The sequence below is a fragment of the Hylaeus volcanicus genome, chromosome 5 (assembly GCF_026283585.1).
Source record: "Hylaeus volcanicus isolate JK05 chromosome 5, UHH_iyHylVolc1.0_haploid, whole genome shotgun sequence".
Lineage (NCBI taxonomy): Eukaryota > Metazoa > Arthropoda > Insecta > Hymenoptera > Colletidae > Hylaeus > Hylaeus volcanicus.
In genome coordinates, this window is record NC_071980.1 from 19,785,241 (window position 1) to 19,801,233 (window position 15,993).

At 37.0% G+C, this 15,993-nt stretch overlaps 2 protein-coding genes across 2 annotated transcripts in view; one reads left to right on the top strand and one right to left on the bottom strand.

Moving 5' to 3' along the window:
* The window catches only part of LOC128877606 (cubilin), a 30,352-nt gene extending 21,604 nt beyond the window's left edge, over positions 1-8,748 (top strand). The window contains exons 35-50 of the mRNA XM_054125050.1: positions 861-1,061; positions 1,141-1,276; positions 2,017-2,341; positions 2,443-2,628; positions 2,908-3,064; positions 3,143-3,320; positions 3,469-3,705; positions 4,627-4,792; positions 4,866-5,080; positions 5,169-5,243; positions 5,326-5,390; positions 5,463-5,703; positions 6,540-6,702; positions 7,316-7,566; positions 8,087-8,213; positions 8,598-8,748. Of these exons, the coding sequence (XP_053981025.1) occupies positions 861-1,061; positions 1,141-1,276; positions 2,017-2,341; positions 2,443-2,628; positions 2,908-3,064; positions 3,143-3,320; positions 3,469-3,705; positions 4,627-4,792; positions 4,866-5,080; positions 5,169-5,243; positions 5,326-5,390; positions 5,463-5,703; positions 6,540-6,702; positions 7,316-7,566; positions 8,087-8,206 (2,716 nt within the window). The 3' untranslated portion in view covers positions 8,207-8,213; positions 8,598-8,748. The remainder of the gene's footprint in view (positions 1-860; positions 1,062-1,140; positions 1,277-2,016; positions 2,342-2,442; positions 2,629-2,907; positions 3,065-3,142; positions 3,321-3,468; positions 3,706-4,626; positions 4,793-4,865; positions 5,081-5,168; positions 5,244-5,325; positions 5,391-5,462; positions 5,704-6,539; positions 6,703-7,315; positions 7,567-8,086; positions 8,214-8,597) is intronic.
* A 996-nt stretch (positions 8,749-9,744) lies between these two features.
* Positions 9,745-12,041, bottom strand: LOC128877610 (uncharacterized). Its single transcript, XM_054125058.1, has 3 exons — positions 11,897-12,041; positions 11,675-11,809; positions 9,745-10,816 (listed from the first exon to the last, which is right to left on the bottom strand). Exons 1-3 carry the CDS (start codon positions 11,899-11,901, stop codon positions 10,102-10,104), a joined length of 855 nt encoding a protein of 284 aa, XP_053981033.1. The 5' UTR covers positions 11,902-12,041; the 3' UTR covers positions 9,745-10,101.
* Between the last annotated feature and the right edge of the window lie 3,952 nt (positions 12,042-15,993).

Here is a 15,993-nt window from a genome sequence, read left to right on the forward strand (position 1 = left end):
AGGGAAGAGATGATTTTTTCCTAGAACTCTATAAGGAAATATTGACACAGTGCTTGGAAGGCGGAAAAAACCTTGAATTAGAAAAGTTATATTTACATGAATCTATTATTATATTCTAGTAGCCAATTAACTGTACTATTTAAGTCTGCAAATGGTTTTTTTATAATTTCGTGTAATAGTTGTTGACCTTTCGTATTCTAACTAGATTCTGATAGATTTTCAACCAAAATCACGCTGTTTCTTTCGTTTCTGGGAATATTTCGAAATATATGCATTGCATATTTGAAAATTGTACAATCTTAGCTTCCATGTGTCGTCAGTAATTTTGAAAATAGATAATCAAAATGATACTATCAACCCTGAAAGAAAGATATGTAAAATCTTACAGTCTATTTGTTTTTAGAAGGATTATGAAACATAGTTACACTTAGGTACACTTTCTCATTGCCTTTCGAAAGTTGATACTGTCATCTAACACTTCTGCAAAAATCAGCTGCACATATTTGCACGATGCGGAGATATTGAAGTTGAAAGTTTGAAACACATGAAATTTCAGGCGAATGGTATAGGATGCTCTGATACACTTAGGAAGTAATATAAAAAAAGAATTATTTAAAAATGTGAAGAAATGCAGATGTTACGAGGTTTTTTCTGCATTTCCATATAGATCCAACCACTATGCGTCGCCTGAATCGAAAATGGCCGCACCTCTTAACCCTCGAATATTGCGCCGCGATCTAAACGTTGTCAAATTAATTTATAATTAATCGTTTCCTGTTGCCAACAACTATTGCATAGGAATATTGATTATTCATCCGAAATAATCAGAGTCATCCCTTATATTTGTCGTCACGTTGCAGAAACGGTGGTGCGTACGGGCCAGAAATTGGCAAATACTGCGGGAACGTCTTACCTCCTAATATAACTACAATGTCCCAGAGCATGTGGATCGAGTACTTCGCGAATGGCGGCCCCAACGATTTCGAGATAGAAGTGGGGTCTTCGAGCAACATCTGTGGCGGCACTTTGCGCGGACGCCACACGCAGATCTCCTCACCTGGGTAAGCGAAGTTACGAAAATCTTAACGAGATTTGAAACTTGGTCCCTTAGTTTTAAAACTGATTCACGTGGTTCTGCAGGTTCCCCTCGGCGTATTCTAACAACGAGGAGTGCACTTGGGAAATTGTTGCGGATAATGGCTACCACGTGGGCTTGGTATTCGTCGATCGTTTCAATTTGGAAAGTAGCACCAACTGCCAGAACGATTACGTGAAGGTGAGTGAGAAGCCATCGCTTATTTCATGAACGTAATACATGAACCGTTCACTGCACAAATCGATTAACTCCACCAGTCACATACAAATTGTAACATTACTGACGATCATTTTTTAGCTATTCTTTCTTATTCTTTTTGTATACCTACATCTGTATTTACGCATTCTACAATATTTATTTGAATTTATATTATAAAGGGAATTTTAAAAAACAATGTACAGTATTTCGTCGCATTTCTCAAATTTTGTTTTATGGAGTTAGTCGATTTGTGCCATGAACGGCTCATATAAGTATGGTGTTCCACAGACAATGAGACGATAAGTCTGGGATTTCAAGAAGTTTGTGAAAAGAGATTCTTAATCCTGAAATATGTAATAATATTGGTATCTTGATCATTATTGTTCATCGACTATAGAACTACTTCTTCCTTGAATCATTTTAATAACATCAGAAACGAACTACTTTGCGTTGTATAAACTCAAACTGTATCTAATATCGACACACGACATTTATTGAGCTTCAAAAAACGTTGGTATGCTCGTCATATTCGGTCACAATTATAAATATATCGACTTGGCCCATATTTTACTATCTGGAGACTTCTCAATCTCGATAGATGTGGAAAAGACATTCGTGGCAATGTGTTATATCATTATGTGACGAACTAGATGCCCGTTAGACTTTTACAGTATCTTTAGTAAAGACAATTCTTGCCAACCCCATAATGTACAATTCTTCAGGTGTTTGAGTGGGTGAATGGGACCGATGGCAAATTTTGGAATATCTTGGGAACAGTTTGCGGCAGGAACACCCCGCCGCCATTTAATTCGACCAGCAATCGAATGAAGGTCACGTTCCACTCGAACGAAAAGATTCAAGGCGATGGGTTCAAGGCGATTTGGAACGAAAACTGCGGTGGAGTTTTCGAGGCTACCATAGAGCCGCAATTCATTCAGTCGCCATCGTACCCAAATTTCTACCCACCCATGGCGTTCTGCAACTACACCCTGGTCGCTTCTGAAGAAGATATCATCGTAGAGTTCTTAGATTTCCAACTGGAACGCAGTAAGTATCGTGGCAAACGACCATCCGTGATCGTCGGCTTTGTACTTGCATATAAGCATGGAAAAGAGATGTTGCGTTTGACGAACGACTTGTGCTTTCAGATCGCAGAGATTGTCAATTCGACAATCTGACGATGCGATGGTTCGATGAATACTCGGAAGAAGTTAACTCGTGGTGCGACGTGGATAAACCACCCATGATACAATCGTACGAAAAAGTGGAGATCATTTTCCAAACGGACAAATACATTCAACGAACAGGATTCATGTTCAAATACTTCCTTAAAAGTACGTTCATTCAGATTCTTCGTTACCATCTCATCTTCGTTAGAACATGTAGAGTGTCACTCGAAAGCGTCAGCTTGATAGGTGATGAACAGATTCATGCCTACAAAATGTGAAATTCAAACCAAATTAATAAATTAGCATTGATTAGTTAGTAGAAAGTAATTTGAAGACACTTTGTCACGATTCTCGGATTTTAGCTGTTGATGAAAATCGTCCCGAAATACTACACATCGTATGTCTGAACGATTTCTTTTTGTTATCGCTCTTCCTTTTCAAAAGATTGTGGCGGAACAATGAGAGCACCTGGAGAAATCAAGCCTCTGATGAGCGAGAAAGAGTACTTCGCAAATCTGAACTGTGTTTGGAAGATCGAAGCACCGCCAGACATGAGCGTCGTTCTTCGTTTCGAGAAATTCGTATTAGAGCAGAGCTACAGGTAACCGAACCCTACGATCTCAGCTTGACTGTGTTACGAACGAGTAGAAATACGCAATAACACGTGCAACTTCGCTAGGTGTTCCTACGACAGCGTTGAAATTTTCTATGGGTTAGAGACTACTGACGAGACCAAAATGGCCATGTTGTGCGGAAACCTGACGGAGCAGATGCCTGTGTTCCAGTCGAGAAACAACACCATGCTCGTTCGCTTTATTAGCGATAGGAGTCGCCATTTCGGTGGCTTCAGCGCCAAGGTGAATTCGAATTCCAGCTCGCAACTCGAAGTGTCGCATATCCAATCTGTTTCATCCAATTTTATTACAACCAATTACAGCATTATATATTTTGATATATGACGAAAAGGTACGACGAACGTTTTCATGCTTTTAAAAAACATCGTAGGTGATGTTTGTGAAGAGCGTTGCTGCTGGTTGTGGCGGCAGCGTCGAGTTGACCTCAGATACCAGAAAACAGTTCAAAACGCAACAAGGATCTACTTACGAGAGCTTGGAAGAGTGCCACTGGTACGTGAAGACATCACCTGGTAAAAATATCAAGTTTACTATCAACAGCATGGACATCAGGAACGCTACCAACAGGAACGCTACAAATGAAGAGTGTACTGGAGACTATCTGGAGGTAAGTCTCAGCTGACAAAATCAATCTTCTATTACTTCGTCTTAAGATGATGTTATTCGTAACCACTTGCGCTGGTTAAAAATTCACCGACGCGTGTACCAGAACGGTTCAGTGTAACTCGCTGGGAGGTGTCACGCAGTGTTCGATGCTTCAGAGAAATCGGAAAAAGATTTATATTTTCTAAACTAATTTATTTTCGACTAATTTATTTGGAATAGTTTTTTGAAGGAAATATAGAACATCGATTGATTATAAAGTTATACAAATATAATGCACGTCGTTTTTGTTTGCTGTGACAAAAGCATCACGACGTGCGTGGCACGTTTTTCCAGCGCAAGTGGTTAAGCTTCTGCGAGGAATACAAGTATCTTGAGATATACCAGTAACAAATGTAGAGGACTCTTCTTATTTTAGATGTTTAAGATGTTTAGCTACGGAGTTTCACGACCTGGTGACTTTCGTGAGATGATGGAACTCTGAGGCCTTAATGCCTATAACCACTTGTGTCCTAGAATCAATAAAAATTGTTATCCTTTCCTTGTTGCTACTCGATCAGTGGGCATGATTGTGATAGTACTTGTCTTTCATTATACAGTTCACAAAGAACGGGTGCGTAAAGCCTCGTCCAACTATAATCTCCAAGCAGTGTTAAGGATTGTTACTGTTCCAGTCCTCTCTACAATTACAATTAGTCACCATTTCGACCACTTCTAGTCACCACTCTGGCTCCTCTTACTTTTAAGTCGAGAACTTTGTTGCAACAGAGCAATTCCCTGCCTCTTGCCCCTCCATCACGTTTTCCCTGGACTCTTCTGTACGTTTTCTCCTAGTGATTCTAGTTGTTAACTGAAAATCAAAGAAAGTTGAGTCCCATTACGGAACCGCAATAACTTTATTAATAATTTTCTATGTTTTCGTCAGGTTCGCGACGGTCCCACTTTATTCTCCGAACTTCTTGGCCGATATTGCGGTAGCCAGCCGCCATTAGCCCCTATATTGTCCACTGGAGACTCACTTTGGATACGATTCCACAGCGACGGCACCGTGGAAGGAGCTGGCGCCGTTGGAACGTTGGAGGCTGTGGATTGTAAACGCGCATTTTTAAAAGACGCGAACCTGTTCGAATTAGAGTTTGTTCAAGGAAGATTCAATTTTTTCAGCGCTGTGCGGGATAGCTCCTAGCGTAACGAACAAGACAAGGTTAGTGCTTACTTCGCCTAAGTACCCGAACTTTTACGGGCAGAGTGTAACGTGTCGCTGGCAGCTACAACTGTCGAGTGGTCAGAGCGAAAGGTTTTTAATACACTTCTTAGACTTGGACCTGCCTGACACGGCGAGATGTGACAACGACTATGTTCAAATTACCGATGCAGCAGTAAGTGATAGGCACTTTGTACATTTCAGAATTAGGCAATGAGCTGACGAGTGGCAGATTTTTGTACATTGCGCGTTTGTTTTTGCAGAATCGAAGGTTCATCGACGAAGGTTTCGGAGAGAACTTCATTTGGAGCGGTGACCGCTCGTATGAGCTTTACCTGGTGATTAAATTGCATCTGCCTTATTAATATCTCTGTCATTTTAATCCTCTTCGATTACATAATAATTTCAATTTCACTGCAGGACACCCACTCGCCTACTACGTCGTATAAGTACTGTGGCAAAGGACTGCCTCACGATTACTACAGGTACACTCTACAGGCCCAATGATCACGATCGCAACGTTATAAGATCCATTTTTGAATATTCTTTTGATATAGTTACAGTACCGAGGTCGAGGTGCTGTTCAAAGGAACCACCACCGGTCACAAGGGCTTCAAACTCGATTATGGAGGTTCGGGCTGCGATCGAAATTATACCGCGGAGCAGGGTCGAATCATCCACGAAATTGTCTCCGAGTGCTGGATCACAATCACTGCGCCAGCCAATCATACTATTTCGTTATACTTCAGCAAATTTATGCTCTACGATCCAGACATGTGCACAAGCTCCGCCCTTAAAGCAAGTGCTTCCCCTATATTCCACGTTTACTCTTTCAGACCTGCCGTCCACAATTGAGGGCGCAAAATTTAAAAATTACTGACACTATCTTTACATTCGTCACTATTCTTTTTATATTTTTTCCATACTAATATTAATTCAAGTTAACCCTAAAAATTAAATTACATTAGCACAAGAAAAAAAATAATTCAAGTCTGAAAGGCTTAATTAAGGTGTCCCAGAAAATATTGCACATTCTGAAATTTTAATTAATTACCCTACAAATACAGCAAAAGTAACTCCAAGAATCCTGACACTTTGTGTCCAAAATGCTACACACGTTCGTGCTAAATAACGTTGCAATTGTTTTAATTATTTTTCGTTCCAAAAGTGTGCCACGAAAATGGTGATCCAAGGTGTAGATGGCACATTGGGGTATATTTTTAACTAGAATATACCTTTCATCAGAACTCTTCGAAATGAATAATGAAAACACTCAACATTTTATAGCTGTTGAAGAAATTTATCTAAATTAAATGACAGGTTTTACGTTCCCAAACAAATGGTTCATTATTAATATGTACATAAGTAAACTTTACACTCTAATGAGAAATTTGTTTGGAAACATCAAATTTATAATTTTATTTAGACAAATATCATCGATAGATATAGAGGGTAAGAATACTTATGAGACTGTAGTTTCATAATCGACATAAAAGTACCTTTGTATCAATATATTACTTCATTGTACACATGTATTAATACATGTGATCAGAAGGCGCAATATTTTGTGGGATACTCTAATATGTGTCAAGTCTCAATGGAAATTATCCGTTTCCCTTACTTCTTTTGTCCAGGTTTTCGACGGCACTTACAATGACAATCTTTTAGCCACGATGTGCGGCATGACAGAACCCAGTCCAATTTTCAGTACAGGCAACAAGTTGAGTTTACAATCCTTTTCGCAATGGCAAAATACCTACGAATACTACGACATCACTTACACGACCACAACAGCAGGTACGCAAACTGAACAGAAAGTAATCTGAGATGGAGAGATTGTCCCTGAAACTAAGGCAGATACAGCGATCAAAATATTTGAGAATAGTTATTTCATTATATCCATCAAGATAGGTGAATTAATTCAATTTATTATTGCAACTGAAGTATTTACTCTTTGCCAGGTATAATCACCAGTAATGTGAACCAGTTGCTGCAATAATTTGAGAGATGGAAAGTATTGTATCATAGTTTTGAATACTCGGATTCTGTTACATTATTATTACTTAATCATGTTGGAACTTTCATTCTTCAATTATTCCAGTAAATGGTTCACCTTACAATACGTTATACGCCAAAAGCGTCATTCTGGCTTACAATCGAATAATCGTAGTACAAACTTTCATTGATTTTGCTATTTTGCCAGAGGTAATCAAATAGTACACAAATTTCTCACTAAACAGTGTAATTTACAAGACTAAAAAAATTTCCCTTAATTAATTATTTCTCAAATAGTCAACGTTTCGCGTTACATAAAATAATGGCTAATAGCGTCATTATGTACTTCGGTACCAGTCTACACATTTCGAATAAATAAAATACGAAATTTATGTTAACAAATTGCGTCGTTTAGGTCGCGGTTGCGGTGGTCGAATCTACAATTACGCGGGAACGTTCACATCTCCCATGTATCCGAATGAGTATCGCAACAATACTGTTTGTACCTGGGACGTGTCAGTGCCACGCGGCCTGAAGATCATCTTAGAGTTCGCCGTGTTCGACATTGGCAGTAGCAGTGTCTGCGAAAACAAGGCCAACATCTTAAGGATTTACGACATCGGTGAAAACGGAGACCAGCTTCTGGCCAACACTTTTTGCGGAGGGGTAAATTTCCTATTCGCCACAATTTAACTCTGCATCCTAATTAACGCTAAAACTACCAACGCTCAATTCATACTTATGCACATCGCTACATTTTTGAAAATAGAAGGTGAAGGGGCGAATCAATTAATATATTAGGTCACCTCATATGTTCATACCACAGGTTGTGTTTACACATAAACTATACAAATTTTATAACGATGTTACAATGACTTTGCCAGAAAATTTGGAAAAAGATCGTAGAAATAGAGGGTATTTACATTTCTTCGTAACACGTAAAGATATATTTTACATATTAATTCGAATTACAGAACAATGAGTGGCATGAACTTGTGAGGATGGTTTAATATATGTATTTAATTCCTTATTTCAATAATTCCTAAACAAAAATTACAGTGACAATGTTGTCAATAATTCAGTAATTTTAAAAAGAAGTTCAAAGTTCATGGATTAAAATTACGGGTTTGGTAGTCCTTGTGTTAAAAACGAACAGAGCCTAATCACTGCATTTCCTTCTATTCAGGATTACCCGGCGCCGATCGAGGCCATGAACGAGCGAGTCCTCGTATCGTACACATCAACACCAAATAACGTTGGAACCGGTTGGATCATTCATTTTAAAGCAAAGGCTGATTGGCAGTAATTCGAAGGTTGGGAAGCCTATTCTTACATGAGCTACGTACAAAAAAGTTAGATAGAATATTGCGTGTAGATCTTTAAGTCGATCCAAACAGTTTCTTAGCTATTAAAAATATGAAGGACACTTGAGTATATTCAAAAAAAAATCCCTCTGTGTATTTTTACCCTCTTATCAGTAATTATTTAATTCTGCTATTAACAATCGTGAATATATGTCACTGAAAGCAACTAGTGATTATTGAAAACATTTTAAATAAATATTCAATAGCTAAAGAATTTCACGACTCGACGCAAACAACTGTTACGACTATTTCCAAAAAGTATTTATTCGTTGAATTGCATGTATACATTTGTTAGGTTAATACCATGGTTTGTATACTTTTCTGTTTCTTTAGCACATCCTGATACTCTGACGAAAATCTGGCAATGTTAAGATCGGTGATGATTCGTCGATCATTGTTATTTGTAAATAAGGAATGCTACAATGCAGCGTTAATGTTTATGACTACATGTAAATAGGGACTAAATAAATGAGATTTAATACAACATGTGACATTCCTCTACCTCTTCAACATTTTTGCTGTTCATCTATTGTTTTAATTTCTTATTGTTTTCTGTTCTACGACTGTTGATCTATTCTTCATCTTCACATTCTTGGAAGTCTTTTTCGAATTCTTCTGATTACCTTCTTGCGACTCCGCCGAGTATCTGGACCTCATCTTGCGCTCAACGTTGTCAACATCGTGGAATATCTCTGGTAATGTGAACGTACCAACAGTTGAAACCATACCATCAATGGTTACTTTGTGACCATACTGTTGAATCATAAGATCTCAACAAAACCGGAAGCACCTCGCATTAAAGCTTCGCTATTTCTCTACTAGATCACGCCACCTAAACCTTAACTCGTTGACAGAACTGGATTCAAGGACTTTAAACTCGAATATGGCAATCGAACCCTTTACCAAAGGGTCACTGAATGTTGACCAATGATCGATATAAAGAATACTTTTTACCACATGTCCCATTTCCTGATATATCTATTCTCTCTTATTCAAGGCATTAGATTGTCCAATACATTCCCACTTTTTTTAATATTGTCAAGATTTTCTGGATAATTTAATTTCACCTGATTCGTAGTATGTACAAATCCAGCCAAATACTTGGTACCAGCTGGTTGAACTGATATTTGTTTTCATTCAGGATGACTCTGCACCGTTCCAAGCCAACAGCGGTCGAATCATCATAGCATATACATCGACGATGAATAACATTGGAATTGGTTGGCTCATCCGTTTTAGATAAATATCTGTTCAATCTTAATTCGAAGATCAGAGCGTCTACTCTTCCGCGAATAATTCATGAAAAATAAATATTGGATAGTGGCTGTACGATAAATAAGCCTAATATTTTTATATTTTGAACCAAGCAAGTTACTAAATTTTTATTCAAAATGTTTCTGACGTTTCTAATTTAGTATGATTTACGAATACAAAGAATACGCAGTCATTGTATTAACAAGTATTCAGAGTAATGGTGATATCTATTTATAAAAAATATTTATTCATCGATATATAACTATATACATTTCATAGGATTTCAATGACATTGTTCGTTTCTTTATTTTTTATTTTTTCAGTAAGCATGAGGTACCTGAAATTAAGGAACGTTACGTGTATTTGTATGACTGGATGTAAACATAGATTAAATAAATGTGATGTAAATCAACGTGTGACATTCCGATCGGTTCATCTGTAATTTATCATTACCTCTATCAATACTTGTTAGTATCAATAGATAATACAATCTCAATGATATGCAACCTTAATATATCCACATACCGATGTACTGACAAGATATGATATTATAAAATGTCGCGTTTATTCATACATTCAAACTTTACGCTTCGTTACACCCCTGCGCGCCATCTTCATTCATTTCATCGCCCGCTTTCTGGCAACTTGGTTCCTCTTCCTGCTCAGCTGCGTCATCCTGTCGACCATTCGCAAGGGTTTCTTCCTCCGCCTGTTCTTCTTCCTGGACTACCTCCCTCTTCTTCCTATTTTTCTCCTGCTTGTTCTTTCCACCCTTCTTCTTGTCCTTCTTGGTGCGCTTCGCTTTAGGTTCCGCCACTTCAGCTTCTACTGGTTTCTCCTCGACTTCGGTCTCCTCGTCAACTTTCCTCGGCTCGAGCTTCTTCTTCTTGTCCTTCTTCGTTACTTTCTCAACCTTTTCAGCGTCATTGCTCTCCACTTCTCGTTTCGATTTCTTTGTGACCTCCAACTCAGCCTCCTCTTCGACTTGAGGTTTGTCCTTCAGTTTCTTGTCCTTCGGAGCTTTCTTTGATTTCTTCTGATGGGCATCTTGCGATTCCACCGTATACTTCGACTGCTTCTTCTTAGACTTGTCCTTGGGGACATCGCCCGAGTTCTCACGAGGATCGACGTTTTCCTTCTCCTTCAGCTTCTTGTTCTTCGATTTGCCTGGTTTCGCGGAGTCCTCGGCTTGCACGTTGCTTTCAGAGTACGCCTCTTCGTTCTTGCCCTCGGACGAGCTGCTCCTCCTCTTCTTCGATTGCAGCTTCTTGCCTTCGCTCTCCTTCGACTTTTCTTCCCTGGAAAAATGGAATCGAGTGTCAGTAATCGCTCCTATCGTCATGCGAGCAAAGTCCACGACGACAGTCGACGATAAGATGACCGCAAAACGGTTGCGTAATTGTTATTTCATTCAGCAACGATCGGATGCGTCTGCACCAGAGACTCATTCTCAAACACGAGATGCTAATATTACATCGCTATTTTACGGTTTGGTTTGCAAAGTCTTCGTAAACGGAAGTGAAGAAAATATTAGTACGGTAAGTGCATCTAATTTCGACGATAACACAGTTGACATTTTCAATTTATTTCATTTGTATGTTTATTTTTGGTTTACTTTAGGTAAAATGTAAATAAATATGAAACAAGTTACACGAGGATTGCAGTCTTTGGATTTTTGGAAAGTGATAAACAATTGCCTTATTAGTAACGTGGAATATTCTTCTAAACCACATTGGTTTTTACACTGATTATTTTTTAACCATTTTGGCTTGCAGGTTAAGTTAATAACGTCATAGAGTAGCACTTTAATACTTAACATTTAGCATCGAATACGTTATTAACAAGATATTACACATTATTCTACAATGTTTATACTCAAATTATTATTTGAGATTAGCAAAAATACCAACGAAAGTAAAGGAATCATAATTTGCATAATCAATTAAAGATTCAAAATGAAGTTTCCCATTTAATACAAAACTGCATATTCCTCGATATATTCAATTCAAGATCTTAATACTTCACTTTGCCAATAATGTAAATTCCTTCTTTTTATAATTCTAATAAACACTTTTACAAATAAATTCATACATCGTTTTCAATTAAAAGGACACTCAATCAAAATTATTTGAACGAATGGAAGCCACGATACTTACTTTGAGTACGCTACATCTTTCTTCTTCTTGTAGCCTTCCTTACCGCGGGATTCGGCATCTTTGCCAGGTTTCTTCGCGAACGCCTCGGTGGCTAGCACCGTGACTATTACGAGAATGGTTAACAGCACCCAGATCCTGAGAAACGCAGGAAAAGATTAAACAGCCGTCGCTCGAACGAAGAACTAACACGAACGCAGCAGGATACTAAAATATTTCTCTCACCGCATTTTCGTTTCGCTTGGGGAATCACTGATCGATAATTACGCTTCTCTGAACAGTATGATCGAATGCACAATCCAGCACAACACTGACTGCCGTTCGCTGGCTCCCTTATATCTTATACGTGTCCTCCGGTTGATATCTCGATAAACATACGTGGTGTGTTCTAGCGTTTACGTGGCCCGCGAAGAAGATTGGCGATATCGGCGCCGATCAGGCAGCTTCAGGACACGTAAACTTCAAAGTTCAAACTGGAAGATCGATCCTTTTATCCCGTTAACTCTAAAGCGTAAATCTAGCATTTGTTCTATAAGACAGGCCAATTTTTGGGAATTTTGAACGCGAAAACTATCTACCGGAAAAAGTTCAAATTTGAATACGCGAACATACACATCTTGAAGTATATATTGTTAAATATTGTTTTGAGAAATATTAGAAAATAGCGTAGTGATAGATTTTTTTCAAAAATAATATAACAATGCAATTTTATTTTCATCTTTTTTAGTTTCCATTCATATTAAAGAGTTCAACATTACTGTGATGGCGTATGCTTAGATCGTTATAAGAAACTCAATATACTTTTTTTATCACATGTTTCCAGGTGACACATCTGGGACTCTACGGAGCTATTAGAGCTACAGAAAAATAAAATACTGCTACTTAATACTTTATAATCTGCGAATATTATTTGTCCTTGAACTGTAACAATAATAATAATACATATAAAACACACTCGCTAAGAATTCTAAATTTCCCAGATTTTAAATAAAATATCTACGTTTTCTATTTAATAAAATAATTAACTCGGAAAGGGATAAAACATTAACTGCCACCCACGAGTAAATAATGTGTAAATGGTATTTCAAGGATGAACAAAAATCAGTATGCATTGAAATCTGAATATTCGCGATAAAATGAAAAGAGTAACGAGTTATCTCATAGCTGGTGTCTATGGGGAATCATTTCATTCAAAACTACCAAGGCAATCAACGCATGAAGCGTAATCGATTCAACACAGCGTCGCTGTGCACATAATAGCAGAACATCCTCCTCTCATTATCGGCTTTTTCTTCGATATGCTTTCTCATTCGCTTTTTTTTTGTTTTTAATATTATTATTGCAACTTTCAGATGCATTAGCTCCTTCTGCGACTTCTATCACCAGACTAACGGGAGAAGAAATATTTAGGTCGTTTGATATCTAATCTATGTACTTGCAAGTTTTGACGTCACCGAGCGCTCAATGGGGATACAATGTGACAAACATGTTTCTATTCCGCAGGTAATTTTCTAGAAACCCTACGTCAAATTATTCAGGTAGTCTATAAGCAAATGCAACGTGATTACTATGTTCATACTGTTCCAAATTGAGGTCAGTTTAATCTACAAGATCTGCTTGACACGTTCTGAAAGGTTGTCTATCATTTTTTAAATATAATTATTTGTTTCTAACAAGATAGTTAAAATGGACCAGATATGAAATTTAAATTTAATGGGTTCAATAGCTTTGCCTTTGTCTTGAAAATGTCCCATGTGTAATCGAATGACTAGGACTAAGCACTAAACGAAATTTTATGAATAAAGGGTTGTAGAGTCTATTTATATTATTTTTGTTTTTTCATCATGATTTACGAATTCTATCCAAATTTGTTTCCATTAACCCTTAGCCATTAAAATTAATTGTTAAAGTTCCTTAAAGAAACGTTCTGTCACTCATATATGGATGACGTGGCCTTCAACGTGTTGAGTCAGGCATTTCAATCAATCTTTGAGTCAACTTTCAAACAAGTCTTACTCATTCACTTATACGAATGCATCAACAAGAAATGGAACAATATATGGAAAATAGAAAAGATACTAAAAATCCATAAAATATCAGACGACTTTTCTGAACAATTCACCCACAGGACACTTCAATAAAACTGATTAAGTCAAAATTGGGCATACAAAATACATCCATCGACATCTAATTGGAAACATAATATTTACCTGGAACAATACGGAACCACTCCGCATACAATACAATCTACAAAAACTATACAAAATAATCCAGCTACTTAAAAATGCACATATTTGGTCCAACATCTAACAATACGAATAACCACATAAAAATCGTTAATAACCAACGGTTGATGCGACGTTAAATATGAAAGGAAAAGAAAGTCTTACTCATTGTGTTAAAATAAGTTTAAAAACTGATCTTTGTTTCTCCCTGTAATACCTGCAAAGGGAGTGTTAAGTTTCTGGAACAGTTGATTGCGTAATTGTTTCCGCGATGGATGCCGTCTGTGGCACTATAAACAAGTTCAAACGCAATTGATTCAATCGCTGCCGCTTAGAATATTCGGGGGAAACTCTATTGGTGAAAGTTGTTATGCCATGGCCTGGAGAACGCTATTCTCGGTGAATTTGTCACGAGCTTAAGCGTGGGAGTACCAAGGCTGATCTACACGAAACCGTTTCGCGTTATTTTTGAACATCCGAAGGACAATTGGGCAGAAGGCTGTCTTCTGGAGCGAATTTGCGTTGCGTTAATACAGGGTGCTCCATTCTAATACATTTAAATTTGGTACCAATCAATGGCAATATCAATGAGACATTTCAAGTAAAATCTAAAACGTATTGAAGAGATAGAAGGATTTACTCTGAAGAGTCAATTGTCTATGCAGATTCCTAAAAGGCAAAAACAACCCTTCATTCTTCCTAAATTGTTCTTGACACACATTAATTGTAGTAAATTAATATTTTCATCACAATATAAACTGTTTTCCTTTTACGAATTATACTTCAAGGATGACACACTACCTACCATTTTATCTGAAATCTTAGTATCTATATTTCTAAATAATAAACTCACATGCGTTAAAGGAATATTCTAATCTAGAGCTTCAATTTTTAGTTTTTTTTAAGGATTTTTTGTAATCTATAAGGAACTTTTATAAAAGGTTTTACACACTTATTTATTCACATTTTATGAACATACACAATTTTTTGCAGGTAAAAATAATAAAAATTAAACGTAGTACAAGTGATCTTCTATAGTCCTTCTGAAGTTTTTCATACCAAATACGTATACTTACGTTCCCGATGAAAATCCAATCCTCGTGTACTTGCTTGTTGAAAATGAATGTCACTTTTGCACATTTTACACATTACTAACGAACAAATTGTACTAAAAACTGCGAGGAAATTTAAAATAGAGTATCTAAATGAACTGCAAACGATAACGTTGTTGCGGACACCATTTTCATTCCAAATCCTTCGACAGATATATTTTCAAAGATTTACACTTTGAGAAAATGCAAAAACAAAATCGATATTTAGAAAGTTCTAAACTAGAATACCGCCTTGAAAGAAAAAGAATTAATATATAAAAATAATTCATTAAATCTGGATAAAAATACGAAAAACTTAAAGTCACATTACCAATTGAAGTAATACTTTCTAATATACACACTTTTAAGATCACGAGGAATCAAATTAAAATTGAATCAGGAGTACAATTACATTCTTATCGGACGTAATAATAGCGAATTTCTCGATGTATCTTCTTTTACGAGCTTTCATGTCTCGATTTAACACTGTATACTTTCTGTTGTCACAAGATACGAACATTATGTAATGGTAGCTTTATTTTAGGAACCATTTCACGAGATTATCGCTGCTTTCCTGTAATAGTGGCCTAACAAATTTCTTAAACATACAGTACATTCTTTATCTGCCATTGTTTGACAAGGCTCGTTGAAGTCTATTCTTTGGTGAAACCTGCAACAAAGTGCGTCGCGATACCTTGAAAAGATAAATGAATTGCGCAAATTGATTTTTTATCTGCGATCTTTTATCGCATTCGTCAGGTCATTTGCTCGACTTATCTTTCGATTGTTTTTATGCTATTCAAAGACGTGTATAAATTTCATTGCTTGTACGCTCGATCTCGAGATATCTGTATTATTAAAATTATACAAAAACGTGTGACGCAAGTGTCGGTATTGATTGACTAATCAAAAGTGTCTATCGGTTCTGTTGACTTCTATTAAAAAAGCTCCTGATTTTATGATAACATTCCTGGATAATGAGTTTCCTAGTTAAAAAGACAGTTCA